This window comes from Urocitellus parryii, chromosome 4, assembly GCF_045843805.1.
Source record: "Urocitellus parryii isolate mUroPar1 chromosome 4, mUroPar1.hap1, whole genome shotgun sequence".
Classification (NCBI taxonomy): Eukaryota; Metazoa; Chordata; class Mammalia; order Rodentia; family Sciuridae; genus Urocitellus; species Urocitellus parryii.
The window spans coordinates 6,039,338-6,054,920 of NC_135534.1; the positions used below are offsets into that span (position 1 = coordinate 6,039,338).

The 15,583-nt window shown below is 52.3% G+C and overlaps 2 protein-coding genes across 2 annotated transcripts; both read left to right on the plus strand.

Moving 5' to 3' along the window:
* Positions 1 to 316: 316 nt before the first annotated feature.
* Clcf1 (cardiotrophin like cytokine factor 1) lies at positions 317 to 3,091 on the plus strand. The gene is made up of 2 exons (XM_026396604.2): positions 317 to 469; positions 2,291 to 3,091. The coding sequence occupies exons 1-2, from the start codon at positions 317 to 319 to the stop codon at positions 2,783 to 2,785; spliced, it is 648 nt and encodes a 215-aa protein (XP_026252389.2). The 3' UTR covers positions 2,786 to 3,091.
* An 8,177-nt stretch (positions 3,092 to 11,268) lies between these two features.
* Pold4 (DNA polymerase delta 4, accessory subunit) lies at positions 11,269 to 12,991 on the plus strand. The gene is made up of 4 exons (XM_026396512.2): positions 11,269 to 11,537; positions 11,747 to 11,836; positions 12,075 to 12,186; positions 12,517 to 12,991. Exons 1-4 carry the CDS (start codon positions 11,441 to 11,443, stop codon positions 12,539 to 12,541), a joined length of 324 nt encoding a protein of 107 aa, XP_026252297.1. The 5' UTR covers positions 11,269 to 11,440; the 3' UTR covers positions 12,542 to 12,991.
* Positions 12,992 to 15,583: the final 2,592 nt, after the last annotated feature.

Here is a 15,583-nt window from a genome sequence, read left to right on the forward strand (position 1 = left end):
GAGTCCCTAAGCTTGGTCCAGCCCACGACGCACATACACACACGTTGGCATGCACACGGTCACACACTGCCTAAGACTTCCTCGGCTGATACAGATATACTCTCAAGTATCTACTGATAGACGTACAAATGCCATGTACTTGTCCTCACATACACCTCCCTTGCCCATCCTTCATCCCATCTGGTGTCTCACCTTCACCCCTGCTCCCAGCCTAGGGTGGGGATAGACACCTGAGGGACTGCCAGCTGCCTCCACACTTGGGCTTGGCCCACCCTCATGCTTCTTGCCTATCCTGTCCACAGGGGACTCGTGGGGGATGTTAGCTTGCCTGTGCACGGTGCTCTGGCACCTCCCTGCAGTGCCAGCTCTCAATCGCACAGGAGACCCAGGGCCCGGCCCCTCCATCCAGAAAACTTATGACCTCACCCGCTATCTGGAGCACCAACTCCGCAGCTTGGCTGGGACCTACGTGAGTATCCAGCTTAGGAGTCTGGGCATTGGGCAAAGAGTGAGCAGAGGAGTTGGGGGAAGAGAGCTGATAGTGGCGGGGTCCTGTTGAGTGACTGGGTGATGAGGAGGGGCCCTTTGGCTCTAAGCAGTCTCCCTAAGTTGGCCTATCTCCTGCCCTTCCCTCTTAGGTGCCCCCCCTCCCCATCCCTGGCCCCAGGACTAGGCATGTGGGCAGGCCTTGCACCCGCCTTGGCCCATTGCCCCACTGGCTGCCAGCCCAGCCGCCCGCCTTCCCCTGGGGGCCGGGGAAGTCTCCTCTGTTTACACCGTGTTGTGGTGTCTCTTGCACGGGCGGGGCTGGGTGGGGATGGAGGGGCCCCACCTCCCAGGCCTGTGTTTAAACTCTCTTCTGCCCCCAGACCTGGGGCCCTGCTGCTCTGGACCCATGGGCCTCCCTCTGTCTGCCTCTCCCATCCTAGCCAGGCCTCCTAGGGGGAATCATGGGAGAAAGGGGTTGCAGAGAACCCAGGCCAGTAATGGCAGGGGGTTCAGGGTGTGGAGGGCAATTATGCTGTAAGGACTTTGGGGTGGTCCAGAGGTGTTCAGAGAGCCCAGGAGAGAAGGAAGGAGAATTGGAGGAGCCGGGGACCATGGGGAACCAGCCCCCTCTTCCCGTGTTCCTCTTCCACATCCCAGACCCTACTCTGGAGCCAGGGAAGGAAAAGGGAGGAGGGTGGCGGGGGAGCTGGCTCCAGCCCCAGGATACACCGAGGAAATTAGTTTGTCTCTGTGCTTGTCAGCGTGTGAACCTCCCCCTGGGCCCTTGCCTATCCCAGGCCTCGCCCCTCTTCTCTCTTTCCCTCCCAGTTACATATCTCCTGCATCCCCTTCCCTGGGCCCCAGGCCATTCCCCAGAGGGTTGGCAAGGGCTTTGCCCTCTTCCCTAGACTATACTGTCTTCCATGCCTTTCCTGTCCCCTCTAGAGACTGCCTCAGTTTCTTCCTTCTGTAGCCCTGTTCCTAGCAACTGAACCCTGCCTTGGGGCACTGGTGAGTACCCTTCTGTCCCCTATTCCTTAGGCTGGGGGGAACAGGAACGTCAAAGAGGAGCTCTGATGCCAGCAGTCCCTCTGCCTTCAACCTTGGCTCAGCTCTCTCCAGTTTCCCTGTGTAGAAAACCTTTGCTGGGCTCTGCTACCTCCTCTAATTCCCGACCCCTTTTCTCTCCTGGCTTCCCCTGCCAAATTTCTCGAAGGAGTGGTCTACACCCTCTGCCTCCACTTCCTCTCCACCCACTCACTCCTTAACCCCCTGCAATCTGGCTTCCAGGCCGCGGCAACAGTTCTCTCCAGGTCGTCAGGCATCTTCTTCTCGCCAAACCCAGCGGCATTCTCTAAGGCTCTCTCCTTGCTGTTTTGCAGCCGCTCTGCGGAACACTGCTGCCTTCTTGAACTCCTCTCCTTGGCCTCTGCACTCTCCTGGCCAACTCTGCCTCTGCAGCCTGGCCTCCTGGCTCCTCGTGGCTCTTCTTCCTCTCTCCCTGCCCTGTGGTGGCACTCTCCCGAGGTCTGCCCTCTCAGCTGATCAGCACGTCCTTCCTGAGTGGCGCCTGCGTGGTTTTCTCTTTCTACCTCTTTGTAGAAGAGTTCATCACCCCACTGCTTCAGCTGTCACCTCCATGCAGATGACATTCCTGTTGAAGAAACTTAGGGGATGCCCATGAACAGCAAGGACTAGTATGGAGACAGGGCCAGTGTCAGGGAACAGGAGAAATAGACTATGGGGGCAGTGCTCTCCTGCTCTGCTCGCCTCCTTCCCCATCGCCCTCTCCTTTCCACAGCTGAACTACCTGGGGCCCCCCTTCAACGAGCCTGACTTCAACCCACCTCGGCTGGGGGCAGAGACTCTGCCTAGGGCCACTGTCAACTTGGAAGTGTGGCGAAGCCTCAATGACAAATTGCGGTTGACCCAGAACTACGAGGCCTACAGCCACCTCCTGTGTTACTTGCGTGGCCTCAACCGTCAGGCTGCCACAGCAGAGCTGCGCCGCAGCCTGGCCCACTTCTGTACCAGCCTCCAGGGCCTGCTGGGCAGCATTGCAGGCGTCATGGCCTCTCTGGGCTACCCACTGCCCCAGCCTCTGCCGGGGACTGAGCCCACCTGGGCCCCTGGCCCTGCCCACAGCGACTTCCTCCAGAAGATGGACGACTTCTGGCTGCTGAAGGAGCTGCAGACCTGGCTGTGGCGCTCAGCCAAGGACTTCAACCGGCTTAAGAAGAAGATGCAGCCTCCGGCAGCTGCAGTCACCCTGCACCTGGAGGCCCATGGCTTCTGATCTCTGACCCTTACACCTCCTCTTTTCCCCTCTGCCCCTTCAAGCTCTGCTCCCACTCTGGGTAAGAGAAAGCTGTATGCCAACACTTGTTGAGCCAGGAGACAGATGGTGGGATCTCTGGTCCTCCAGGCCTTGGGTGGGGGTGTGGTACGTCCTGTCCTCTGCCCAGCTCCGCGAGTCCTATGGGTCTGGAGAAGAAATGTGTCAGGGGCCATTCTGTTTCCATGGAGGTTGTGTTCAAGGGAGCTGAATGGCTCAAGTGAGGGCAAAGGCTCTCACCACCTATTGCTTGCTGCCATCACCTGCCAGTGCCCTCCAGCCCCTCATTTGAAGGCAGGAGTAGGGGCCACTGTAGCATGTGCCTTTCTGGAGTGAAGCCTCTTGGCTGGTGTCGCTCTCCCACCCCATAACTCCACATTCAGTTCAGGAAACAGGCGACACCTCTAAACAAGAAGAGATGGAATGAAAAATGGAAGGGGTGGGGTCTGCACTGGAGGTGGCCTAAAAACCAGAAGAGGTAATTCCGAAAGCGGGGTAGTCACCCAGGTAATCAGTGGCATAGGGTGGCAAACGAAGCTGCGCTGAACGTCAGGACCTCGCCTCGAGTTTCCCTGCCGGCATCACGTTGCCTCCTCTCTGCCCTTTCCCAGGGTGTCTGTGGTTGCCCAGGCTGGGAGGGCGGCCACGGCCACAGCCACAGGGTTTCCTGAAAGTTTACATTGCAGTAGCATTGCAGGGAATGGGGACAGCTCCCCAGGCCCTGCCCCCCAGCCCTACCCACTCATGACTCTAAGTTTGTGGTATTAATATTTATTTATTTGGAGATGTTATTTATTAGATTATATTTATTGCAGAATTTCTATTCTTGTATTAACAAATAAAATGCTTGCCCCAGAACTCAGTCTTTTTGCTTTCCTGGTCCTCCTGGGGCACCCTGTGGGCTCTCTGGGCCCCACCTACCCTGGCTTCCATTGTCCCCTTTTCCCAGTGGAGGTAAGTGGGGCTTGAGGAGGCGACTTTCCTCCCTCTAGCTCCAGGGCAAAGACACACAACTTGGGTCTGTCTCCTCCTGCTCCCAGCTCTGTGGTGTCTTGGTGCTCCTAGAGAACTGTCACTTGTTGCTTTTTGTCCTTCTGCCTTTGCCCAGTCTGCTTTCCCTCTGGACATGCTTTGTGCATGTCTCCCCTCTGGCCCCTCCTGCACTTGATGAGCACAGCTGTTCATGTGCCCCTCTGGGGTTCTCCCCAGCCACTCTTGGGCATTCAGTCCCCAGGACCCCTGCCAGTGGCTGTCTGATGGGGCCCTCACCTCAACACCCTTTATCTATCTCCTTGAGAGGGTGATGGACTATGGCCAATTCACAACTTTCAGCTGTGACTCTGTTCCTTTCTCATATTGTGGGAAAGAAAACTTCTATTGAACTGAGGGAAAATGGGACAGATGCTATTCAAGGGGTAAACTATGTTAACTCCATTTCACAGCCTCCCAGCTGAATGACTTTAGATAAATAAAAGCTTTCTGTCTCTGGTCTCCATCTATAAAATGGGAATAGTTAAATATTTTATGAGATTGTTAGAAAGGGTAACAAAGAATAAAGGTTGTAGCAGCAGCAATTGTAGAAATTAGATTATGTGAGATATGTCGCTATGCCATGACCCTTTAGTTAAGAGCCACTGGGTAAACTAATGGGTTAATTGCTTCCAGGTAATACACGGATATTTCATAAGGGCCTCCTGGAAACAGTGTGTTAAGCAAGGAAATTGGTAATGTCCATCAGCTGACAAATTTTTAAAGCTCTAATTACCTGCCTTTCACTGTCCTGATAAAAGAAAGCCAAAAGAATTTGAAGACCTAACTTGGCTCCTGCTGTTATAGAACTTGCAATCTACTTGGGAAGGAAAGTTTAGCTTCCTTGAAATAATAAGACACAAAAGCACTCATTCGCAACACAGAGGAGGAGGTTCCCATAAGTGCATGAGTCACCAAAGAAAAGCGAGGTCAGAATGCTGGTGCAGGAGCTACTGGACCTGCTAGTGGGCCAGCCAGCCTCTACTGGATGCCAACTGGTGCATGTGAAACATGTTCTACCTCTACGGGCAATGACACCTGCCTATGCATGGCCAGGGCACTTGCAGGCCCCGTCCCCAGCCTACAAAGACAGAAAGAAGAGGGGATCTGTGCCATTCTGTCCCCATACAGAAAAACCAATGTGCTGCAGCTGCAATGTGCAAAGCAGTAAGTTAGAGACAGATGGAGAGAGAGGTGGGTGTCCCATCCCCAGAGAACTCACATCCTACCATCCTGTGAATTTCATTTTTAAAATTTTCTTTGATACTGGATATTGTACCCAGAGATGCTTTACCACTGAGCTACATCCTCAGTCCTTTTCTTTTTGAGTCAGGGTCTCTCCCTGTTGCTGATGCTGGCCTCAAACTTGTAATGCTCTAGTCTCAGCCTCCCAAGTTGCTGGGATCACAGGCAGGAGCCCCCATACCTGGCTAAATTCTTAATAATTTCATTTCAACTGATTTTAAAGAGTGTTCAGGAGTGTTTTAGAAGTTGAGAGAAGAGTTTGAAGGAGACAGCTGATGAACAGTCTCAGATGCTCCAGGGAAACTGAGAGAAGAATGTAGAGAAAGATCTACTGGCTTTGGCAGTTAGAAGTCACAAGTGACCTGAGAAAGATCAGGTGAGAGGCGGACACCAAATTGTGAGACAAAAAGAATACTACTGTGAGAAGAAAACAGAGTGGGTAAATATATTCCCTCAGAGTTTAGTGGTACAGGGATAAGATTGAGGCAGGGTTGTTTTGTGATGATTGTTTTTAAACAGAAGAAATCTAAACATGTCACTGCTGAGTGAGGAGAAGTGTGGAAAGATCTGGGAGGTGCATCAAAGAAAACCAGAGAAGAATCCAAAGCCTTGCTAGGCACCCATATAGAAGAGCCAGGTGATCTCAGAAGATACCTCTTTGTCATGTGCCCATTCTGCATGAATTATAACATTTCCTACTAAGACAGAGATGGCCCGAGGTGGGAATAGAGTATAAAGGGTTTCCAAGTCTGAGGACTGGCAAGGCAGGGATGGTAGAGAATCAAGGGGCAAGGGACTTTCGCATGCTAAAAACCATACTGTTGAGTGGCTATGAGCCTCTGAGCCACACAGTGCGGGTGGGATGGACAGCAGAGGGAAACAGAAGCAAGGAACAGTCAGTAGATGCATGCCTTGTGGGGAGTGCTAAGTTCACTCATGCCCATGCAGAGCTCCATGGGGACAGGGACGGATGCAGGTGGGTGGGGGTAGAAGGGCACTTCAGAACTGGAGTTCTGGAACTCTTTCCCAAATAGCTCTTAAACATGACGACAGGGGCTATGGGCCCCTCCTTTGGGTTTTGGCACCATGTTCAGTCCCACAGGGCCTCTTGTGAAAATGTCATCATCATGGGACAGAAGCACATGGCAGATGATAGGTTATCAGTGTCTTCTTAGGATGTGACATTGGTTCTCTGTGCTTGGCTGCTTTGGGAGTGCTGATGAGTTTTCTTTGGTTATTCAGGTTCCATTTCCTAAGTAAGGCCTTAGAGTTGAGCCCAGGTTTCCAGAGACCAATATACAAATCCAGACTACTTTGGGCTCTGCAGTGTCATGGGAGTAGGGGAACTATCTCTAGAAGTCCTTATATTCTCAGTAAGGCTAGGGAGAGAAATATAAATGGATTAAAATGCATAAATGGATTAAAAACCTGTCATCTTTTTTGGCAGTATGGGTGGCTGAACTCAGGGGCATTCTATTACTGAGCTAATCCCAAGCCTTTTATATTTTTTACTTATTTTTTATTTTTTCGTACCAGGGATCAAACCCAGGGGCAATTAACCACTGAGCCACATCCCCAGCCCTTTTAATAGTTTACTTTAAGACAAGGTCTTGCTAAGTTGCTTAGGGTCTCACTAAGTTGCTGAAGCTGGCTTTGAACTTGTCCTCTGGAGCTGCTAGGATTACAGGCATGCGCCACAGCACCCAGCCTATCTATCTATCTATCTATCTATCTATCTATCTATCTATATATATATATATTTTTTTTTTTTTTTGTCTTGAGACAGAAACTTGATGATGCTAAGGCTGGCCTTGAACTTGGCAATCCTCTTGCCTCAGCTTCCAGAGTGGCTGGGATCATAAGTGTGCACCACTGCACCAGGCTCATTGTCATCTTCAGTGCTTGGAAATGTGCTTGTGTTCTGAGAAAATAAGCACAAGAGAGGGAACTGTCACTTGGGACAGAAGGCAACTTACAGGAGGGTAGGAGTGGGTACAGAGGAGGCTTTGATGAGAGGTGGCAAATCATGAGACCCTGCCAGCTTCCTGCTTTTACAGGTTGACCCAACATCGAGGACTTAGGGCCCCCTCTCTAAGCAAGGGGCTCATTCAATAACCCATCTTACACACACTCAACACATAGTGTGTAGACAGAGGCTCTCGGTCTCCTTTAGCCTAGAGTGCAAGGAGAAGTGACTCAAGCCTGGTTGGGTGCCCTATTCTTTCAGCACCCCCTTCTCCTCTGGAACCACAAAATGTCCCTTAAATTCTTAGGCTCCCTGACTCATCTGGTACCTGGATTTCCAGGCAGGGGACAAAGCCCTTGTCCATGGGGTGGTAGAAGGGGCAATGAGAAATTAACTGTGAGCAAGATTTTGAGCCACAGTTCCAGTCCTCAGCCTAGCTAGTTCAGAGGTCACTTCCAGGTTCCTCCCCAACTTGCCCCAACCTCCAAGTCTTGTCTGATTGGGGGGGGGGGCAGGGATTGGACCCATTAATTAGGACCATCTTCCCAGCTAGACAAAGTCTGACACCTGGTGGCCAAGGTGAGAAATAGCCAGAGGGGCCCCTTTTCAAATCTCCCCAGAATTTCTCCAGAGCTAGGATGACCAAAGTGAAAGGGGGAAATGACCAGAAGAGATGTGGAGGGTGGGGTGAGGCAGAAGAGACATCAGAGACCCACATGAGCATTTTCCTTCCCCAAGATCTGCCCCTTAAACCCACTAAGTCCCAGGACCTGGACCAGGGAGATGAGGGGTGTTTGGGAGGATGGTGAGGGACTAGAAGGAGCTCCTGAAACAATTTGGCCCACAGGGTAAGGAATGGGGCCAGGATATGATTTTGGGTGTTCCTCTGTCTGCCCAGAATCTCCTAAGCTGGCATGATTTCCACTTCAGGGCCTGAGGAAGGGGAGTGCTGGGGAGAAGGGAAAACTGATCAATACTCCACACCGCACTGAGCTCCAGGCAGCTACTCTCCTCCCTCCACCCCCATTACCTGACTCTCTTCTCAAGCCCCACTGTAACCCAGAGAAGGGGCTCTCTGGCATGGACATTATTGCAGCACTGAGGCCCACCATCCTGCCACATGGTCTGAGCTAAGCCAGTCCTAATCCCCCTCTCCTGAAGTGGTCAGTAGTGAGCCTTGGCCCTCTGGAAGGCACTGGGCTTCCCTCCCAATTCCCAATTCCTTGCTCTCCTAGGTTCCCTGGGACTTTGGTCTTGGCCCTGAAGCAAGGGCCTTCAGTGTTCCCAAGATGCAAAGATAACTCTTGCTAGTCTCATCACTAGCCTCTGGGTGTCAGGGCTATCACAGGGAACCTGTGCTAGGGCCTCAGGACATTCACTAAAGGAGAACTTAGCACCTCCCTCTTCAGACCCCTGACCTGGCCATCAGCATGAGGACTGAATTTTAACAGGCAAGGACAGGAGTTTGGGGATAGGCCCAGGAAGCTGCCTGAGTAGGGGCAGGGGTTCTAGGGAAGATGGGACAGGAGGAAGAAGAATAAAGGAGGAAATGACCTAAAGCTGGGCAGGTAGCACATCTTAGTCAGTGGGGGAAGGATGCCATTGGGTCAGAAGGTAGTTCTAAATTCTCTGAATGCCAATGCCTGCCTTAGGACTCAATCCCACTGCCATCTGACTAGGAGGGGAGGGAATGCTGCTTGGGGGACAGTTCCCTCATCCATAGGCCAGAAGACCAGTCCAAGGGTCCTACAGTTGGGCTGACCACTCTACTTTCTCCTACTGGGGCCTGGGGTGCTGAAGATCATGGGAGACATTCCAGGCCAGGTGGCAGAGGACAGCCAGGCCTGAGCCAGACAGAGCTGGAGACAGTAGGCAGGACAGCTGAGTATCCATAGAGCAGGTCAGGATGCCAGAGGCTGCCAAAGGAGAGAAGGGAATAGGCCCAGGCAGCAGTGGGAGCTGCTGTGGCCGCCCAGCGGCACACCCCATTTCACGCTCCCTGGGCGGTGGCAGGCCCCACGGCTATCAGCTTTCAGGGGTGGGAGGGACCAGGAATGAGGAGGGGTCCGCCCCACCCATGGCGCCCTATTCCCTTAGGGCTTTGTGAACTCAGGAGGTGGGAGCCACACATCTCAGGGAACAGCCCAGGAGCCCCTTGCTGAGAGGCCCAGCCTGGGGGTTGTCAGTCCCAGAGCCTGGGATTACCTTATATCTATGCCCTTCCCAGCCTGGGCCTCCCTGCTGCTCTCCCCACCAGCAGCTGGGCCCCTGCCCTGGATGTGGGACCCACTTAGTCTATGAAGCAGGTCAGGGACTAGACCTGGCCCAGCCCAAACAAGGCAAGGAAGGGCCCTCTAGTTCTGCCCAGTGCACCCAGTCCCTTCTTCCTCATCTCTTCAAGGAAGATAGCCAGGCAGGAAGAACCCCTTGAAGGCATATCCTGCTCCTCCTCCCCTTTTCTGGTGGTCTCCTCTCAGAACATTATCTCTGTCCCATGTGTAGTGGGGGCCCAGCCCGCCTTTTAACCCAGTTCCCAGAGCACTAGGAAGGAGGAAAGCAGAGGACTCTGAGCAAGCATCAGCCCTTGACCACTGGAAGCAAGAACCGGATGGGATCTCCAGAGGGTGATTAGTGCTGGACCAGTCCCAGTGCTGGTTCCCAGACTCCCACTGGCCAGCACTTTTGCCTGCTGCCAGGAAGTTGGTGAGGGGGAGGTGGGAGTAGCTGTGAGTCAGCAGACAGGAGACCAAGAGACAAAGGTCATGGGTGGAGAACTGAGACACTGTTTACAACAGCCCACCTCCTCCAGGAGGCCTTCCAAAACTATTTATCCCTGTGGTCCTAACAGCTCTGACACGCCCTTCCCCTCTCCTCTGTTGAGAATTACTGTGTCACATTGACAGCTGTACATCCCTTCTCTCCTGCAAGCCTGTGAGCTCCTGGAGTGTAGGGAGGGCCAGTGGTTTGATTGAGGCCCACAATACCTGTTACTAACAACAGTGATCATAATTCCTACTTCAAAAAATATTTTGAGGGCTGGGGATGTGGCTCAAGCGGTAGCGTGCTCGCCTGGCATGCATGCAGCCCGGGTTCGATCCTCAGCACCACATACAAACAAAGATGTTGTGTCCGCCGAAAGCTGAGAAATAAATATTAAAAAATTCATATTCTCTCTCTCTCTCTCTCAAAAAAATATTTTGAAGCTGGGTGTGGTGCCTCATGCCTGTAATATCAGAGAGACTCAGAAGGCTGAATCAGTAGGATCCCAAGTTCAAGGACAGCCTCAGCAACTTAGTGAGACCTTGGGTTCAATCCCTAGTACCCAATAAATAAAATAAAATCCCCAGTACCACACACACACACACACACACACAAAAATTGACACCTATTTTCAGTTAATACATGGAGATTTGCTTAGAACAGTACTTGATGCATGGTAAATGCAATATGAGAGTTAGGTCATTGCTCTTATTTTCTGTTCACATGCACATTGTTGTGAGAAATAGGGCGGATTTTGCCAATGAACTGAGGATCCAAACACGTGAGAGGGGGATAGATCCCTGCTGTGGTCCTTTGTTTGGTATGGAATCTTCTGACTAGTAAGGCAGGCAGGGCAGACTGTGGGAACCCAGGAGATCTGGCAAGTCAGTTGCCTGGCTAGAAGCAGGCAGTATCTTTGGATGCAAACTCTGAGAAAGACTTTGGGACCCATGGTCTTCTCCAGCCAGTCAATGGGCGAGATGAGGGTGGGGTGGAAGCCGAGAAGGAGGCTGGATTAGCTCTCTCTGGACCTCCGGTCTGCCCAGCACTCAGTGGCCCAGGGGCCAGAGTGAAGGTTCCAGCTGGGCTCAAGGGAGTTAAAAACCGGCCACGGGGATTAATGAGGCTGAAAAGAACATTTGCCTAGGAAGGAAAAACGGGAAGTGAAAGGCTGAGGATAACGCTCCGTATGTCCCTGGGGACCATGTAGACCAATGGGGGGCAGGAGGAGGTGGTGAAGTCTGGGGCATCTTGACAGGTCCCCCACCCTGGCCTAACCCCACCTCCGGCAGAACACAGCTGCAACAGCTGGCCCGCCCCTGGCCCTGTGCTGCCTGCCATTGGCTAGAGCCAGGACCCCGCCCCAAAGAGGCGGCCTACCATTGGCTTGGATCTCTGATGTTTGCAAGCTTGTGGGGGTGGGGTACAGGCGTCATTCTCTGGAATCGGGCGACTTCCTCTCTCTGCTTGTCTGGGTCATCTTGTCTGCCCGTCGCTGGCCCATCTCTCTCTGGCCCCATCTCTCTCACACTCTCAGCAGCTGTCTCTTGCGCGCCCGCTGGCCCATCTCTTCTCCCCTGCAGTCGCCTCCTTCTCCGCCTGCCTGGGTGGCCGCCATGGGCCGGAAGCGGCTCGTCACTGACTCCTACCCTGTTGTGAAGAGGAAGGAGGGGCCCGCTGGGCACAGCAAGGGGGAGCTGGCACCAGAACTAGGTCTCTGAGGTGTGGGGGGCTGGAGGACTGTGGCGGGGGACAGACTGAAGGGGAAGCTAGCCCGTTCTCTACTTCCGTCCGACCCAAGGTCTGGCCGCGGGATGGCAGAGTTAAGGGGGTGGGGACAGAGCCAGGAACAGTGGTACAGCTGTAAGGCCAGGGGCAGGACAAAGGCCTGGGCAGGCCTGAGGAGCAGCCTGTCGTTGCAGGGGAGGAGGCCCAGTCCCCCAGCGAGGAGGCAGCGGAGCTGGAGCTGCTGAGGCAGTTTGACTTGGCCTGGCAGTATGGGCCCTGCACAGGTGAGAGTCCCACTCGCCACCCATCCCAGCCCACAGAGCGCATCTTGGAGCTGGTCCTGTCACCCAGGTCTGGGAAATAATACAAGTATCTGCCTGCCTCTTGGACACTGTCTCCTGAGAATGGTGTGTGTGTGGGGGGGGCGCACAGGCTCTCAAGACAAACCCTACACAGTGTCTTCTCTAGCCTGGACTCTTCTTACCCCCTTGAACCCACTGAGTCTTCTTCCCACCCTGGCAGGGATCACAAGGCTGCAGCGCTGGCTTCGGGCAGAGCAGATGGGCTTGGAGCCTCCCCCAGCAGTGCGTGAGGTGCTGAAGACCCACCCAGGAGACCCCCGCTTCCAGTGCAGGTTAGGATAGGCCAAGAGGGCTTTCAGGGGAGGCAGGGCCTTCTCCAGGCCTTCTCTCCCCTGACCTGAGGGAGAAATGGATGTGGGCTTGGAGGTACTTGCTGAGTAGGCAAAAAGGGTCTCCAAGGTGCCTGGCTCAGGAAGACAGGTTACTTTAATAATCCTAATCCCTATGAGCTAATGGCAGGGGGTGGGTAGGAGGCACCCAGGTCCAAAGAACAATCTATTTAGTACAAAGGGACTAAAAACAATGACCAATGATTGGAGCTGGTGAAGTCACATTAAGGGACTTAACTGACTCCCTCCCCCCTCCCACCCTATCTTCCACAGCCTCTGGCATCTCTATCCCCTTTGAGATACTACCTAGGCCCTCCTGTCCTTGGCACTCCTGCTAGCTGAGAACTTCAGAAGAGAAGTGACAATCAGTTGCTGCTGCTGAGCCCAGCCCTGCTGTAGAAGAACATTTGTCAGGCCAAGCAAGTCTGGAGGTCTCCATGGCTCAGCACCTCTAACCAATAGGTGCCTACAGCCCCCTGTGAAAACCTACACAGCTGAAGCAGAGCACCTCCTAGATGTAAAGTGGCCTCTGGGGACAAGGACCTGGCCATGGCCTTACAATGCCTGCCATACTCTTCCTAAACTAAGGCATTGCAGTCTTGTGCACAGCCAGGTGCAGGTGGATGCAGCAGGAGGTGAAGATGGACTCCCATTGCAGGCTGGAAAGCTCAGAGCAGGAACTGGTTGAGCTCACAGGACAAGGGGTTCACCAATGCTTATAATAAAGAACAATGAGTCTGAATTCTAACCACTAGTCCCCACTGTGGCCTTGCTTTAGATGGCAGTCCCCTGCTAGTTAGGCAGGACAGCCAGCACCTTTCCTTTTCCTGACAGACTCAGAACCTCCACTAGAGCTGAGCAACCTCTAGTGCCCCCTGCTGGTACACAGGAAAACAACTCTATAGTCACCTTCTCTAAACAGCCAGGGAAAACTTGCCAGAAGTGCTTGCTGAACACCTACTCTGCCAGTGTTGACCACCATGCAAACATGGGCACTTGACCAGAGTAGGATCCATGCAAGCCATGGATCATAAGGTCCAGAGAGATCTACATATGCCCAGAAAGCATCTCTTCTTCCTGTATCTGGGGACTATCTACATCCAAAGCAGGGCTGAGACAAGTCTCAACTTGCAGGACATGACCATCTGAGAAGCTTTGGGAGGGAGCTGACTGGAGCTAGGAACAATGCTTAGGGGACTCTGGGTCAGGGCACGACATGGAGAAGGGAATCAGTAAACTCTCATATGGCATTACTTTCACATTACCGTCCTGGTGTGGACAGAGATGGCATATTCACTCCTTGGAAACAGGCCTTGAGAGACTAAGAGCCTTTTTTTTTTTTTTTTTTAAGTTGTAGATGGACACAATGCCTTTATTTCATTTGTTTATTTTTATGTGGTGCTAAGGATTGAACCCAGGGCCTCACACATTCTAGACAAGCGCTATACCACTGAGCCACAACCCCAGCCCCAACTAAGAGCCTTTTTAACGTCCATGTTATGGAACATGGACAATGTCTCAAGTAATTTAAATGTATTATCTTTTTTTTTTTATGGAGAGAACAAGAGATCATTTTTTTCCTTTTTTTTTTTTGAGAGAGAGAGAGAATTTTAATACTTATTTTTTAGTTTTTCGGTGGACACAGCATCTTTGTATGTGGTGCTGAGGATCGAACCCGGGCCGCATGCATGCCAGGCAAGCGCACTACCGCTTGAGCCACATCCCCAGCCCTAAATGTATTATCTTTAATTTTCCTAAAAAATCTTCCAGTAGATTTTTACAGAGAGGGGATCTGAAACTCAAAGAGGTTCAGAGTTGGGTGCAATGGCACATGCCTGTAATCCCAGCAGCTTGGGAGGCTGAGGCAGGAGAATCGTGAGTTCAAAGCCAGCCTCAGCAAAAGTGAGGTGCTAAGCAACTCAGTGAGATCCTGTCCCTAAATTTAAAAAAAGTACAAAAAAAGGGTTGGGATGTGGCTCAGGTGCCCAAAAGCATATAGCAGGTAAATGGTGTAGAGACCAGGGACCACATGCAACAGACTCTTCCAATTCACACCATGTCCCCTGCTGTGGGAGGCCGACATAGCATGTACATAGCATGTAACCAAGGTTTGCTTCCCCTCCTGATTGGTGTGGCCCTGTCAGTCACCCTGTGCTCTGGTTGCTTAAGTAACTGAAGACGGTAGCCCCGATCTTGAGGGCAGAAGAAACGCAAATGTGTCTTCGTGCATGGGTGTGCCTTCCTACATCCCCAGGGATCTAGCTACGCTCACCTGTTCCTTTGTGATATTACCCCTTGTCCTGTTTGGGATAGAATGTTCCGTGGAAACGCCCTTTATGTGTCCCCTTCTCTTACTCTTGGGTGTGGCCCTCCTAGATGTCAGTCAACCTGCTGACAGCAGACATCATGAAGCTAGACTCAGCCCCTTGAAACCTGACCCCTTACCTCATTTGAATGGCTTCTTCTCAATAAAAGGGGTCAGCATGTGCACACCTGCGCGCTCTCTTTCTTTGGACCCTTAAGGTCAGAGGAGCCGTCATAGCACCCCCAAAGAAAAAGATATTTCTGTCTCTTATGCTCCCCTGGAGTGATCCTGAAGTGCTTTAGTCGCAAGAATCGACACCTCCCGCAACACCCTGCCCAGATGCTAAGCCCTTACTATGTGCCAGGCACCAAAGGTCCCTGTGGATGTTACTGATGCTAAAGAGACAGACAAAACAAATGTGGAAATTAATTATGATGGTGGTAAGCAATTTAGGGTGGGGTGGGGGGCCAGAATGCCAGGGAAGCTATTTGGAGGGGTTGAGCAGCAAAGGTCTCTGGCAAGGTGGCATTTGAGAGAACTAGTGGCAGTAAGAGACAAGTCTAGTAGCTGTGTTAGTGTTCCAGAACAACAAGTAGAAAGCTCCCATGGCAGGAGCATTTCCAGCTTTGTTCAAGGAATATTATGAATGCTGGTATCACCTGCACTGAAGGGAGGGGAATGAGGAATGAGGCCAGACAGATGACAGGACAGTCCCATGAATCCTTGCAGGCCATGAAGAGAAATCTGGATTTTATTCTGAGTGAGGGGGAGATCACTGGAGGGGTTTAAGCAATGAAATCATTGAACTTATGACTGCAGTGTGGGTGGAGAACAGACAGTAGAGCTGGAAGAAGACCGGTACCAAGACATTCAGGAGGCTGCTGGAGTCGGCCTGGTGAGAGGTGCCAGTGATCTGACCAGGGTAGAGAGGTAGAGCTGGTAAGAAGTGGCCAGATTCTGCATTTTGAAGGGAGAACTGACAGGGCTTACTGATCTTAACTTGCTGATCTTGAAGGACAAGAACCAAGGATAACT

Coding starts and splice junctions, on each gene's coding strand:
- Pold4 (XM_026396512.2), top strand. CDS start 11,441: ATGGGCCGGAAGCGGCTCGTCACTGACTCCTACCCTGTTGTGAAGAGG. Junction 11,538..11,746: donor GGAGCTGGCACCAGAACTAG/GTCTCTGAGGTG, acceptor CTGTCGTTGCAG/GGGAGGAGGCCCAGTCCCCC. Junction 11,837..12,074: donor GCAGTATGGGCCCTGCACAG/GTGAGAGTCCCA, acceptor CCACCCTGGCAG/GGATCACAAGGCTGCAGCGC.
- Clcf1 (XM_026396604.2), top strand. CDS start 317: ATGTTAGCTTGCCTGTGCACGGTGCTCTGGCACCTCCCTGCAGTGCCA. Junction 470..2,290: donor GCAGCTTGGCTGGGACCTAC/GTGAGTATCCAG, acceptor TCCTTTCCACAG/CTGAACTACCTGGGGCCCCC.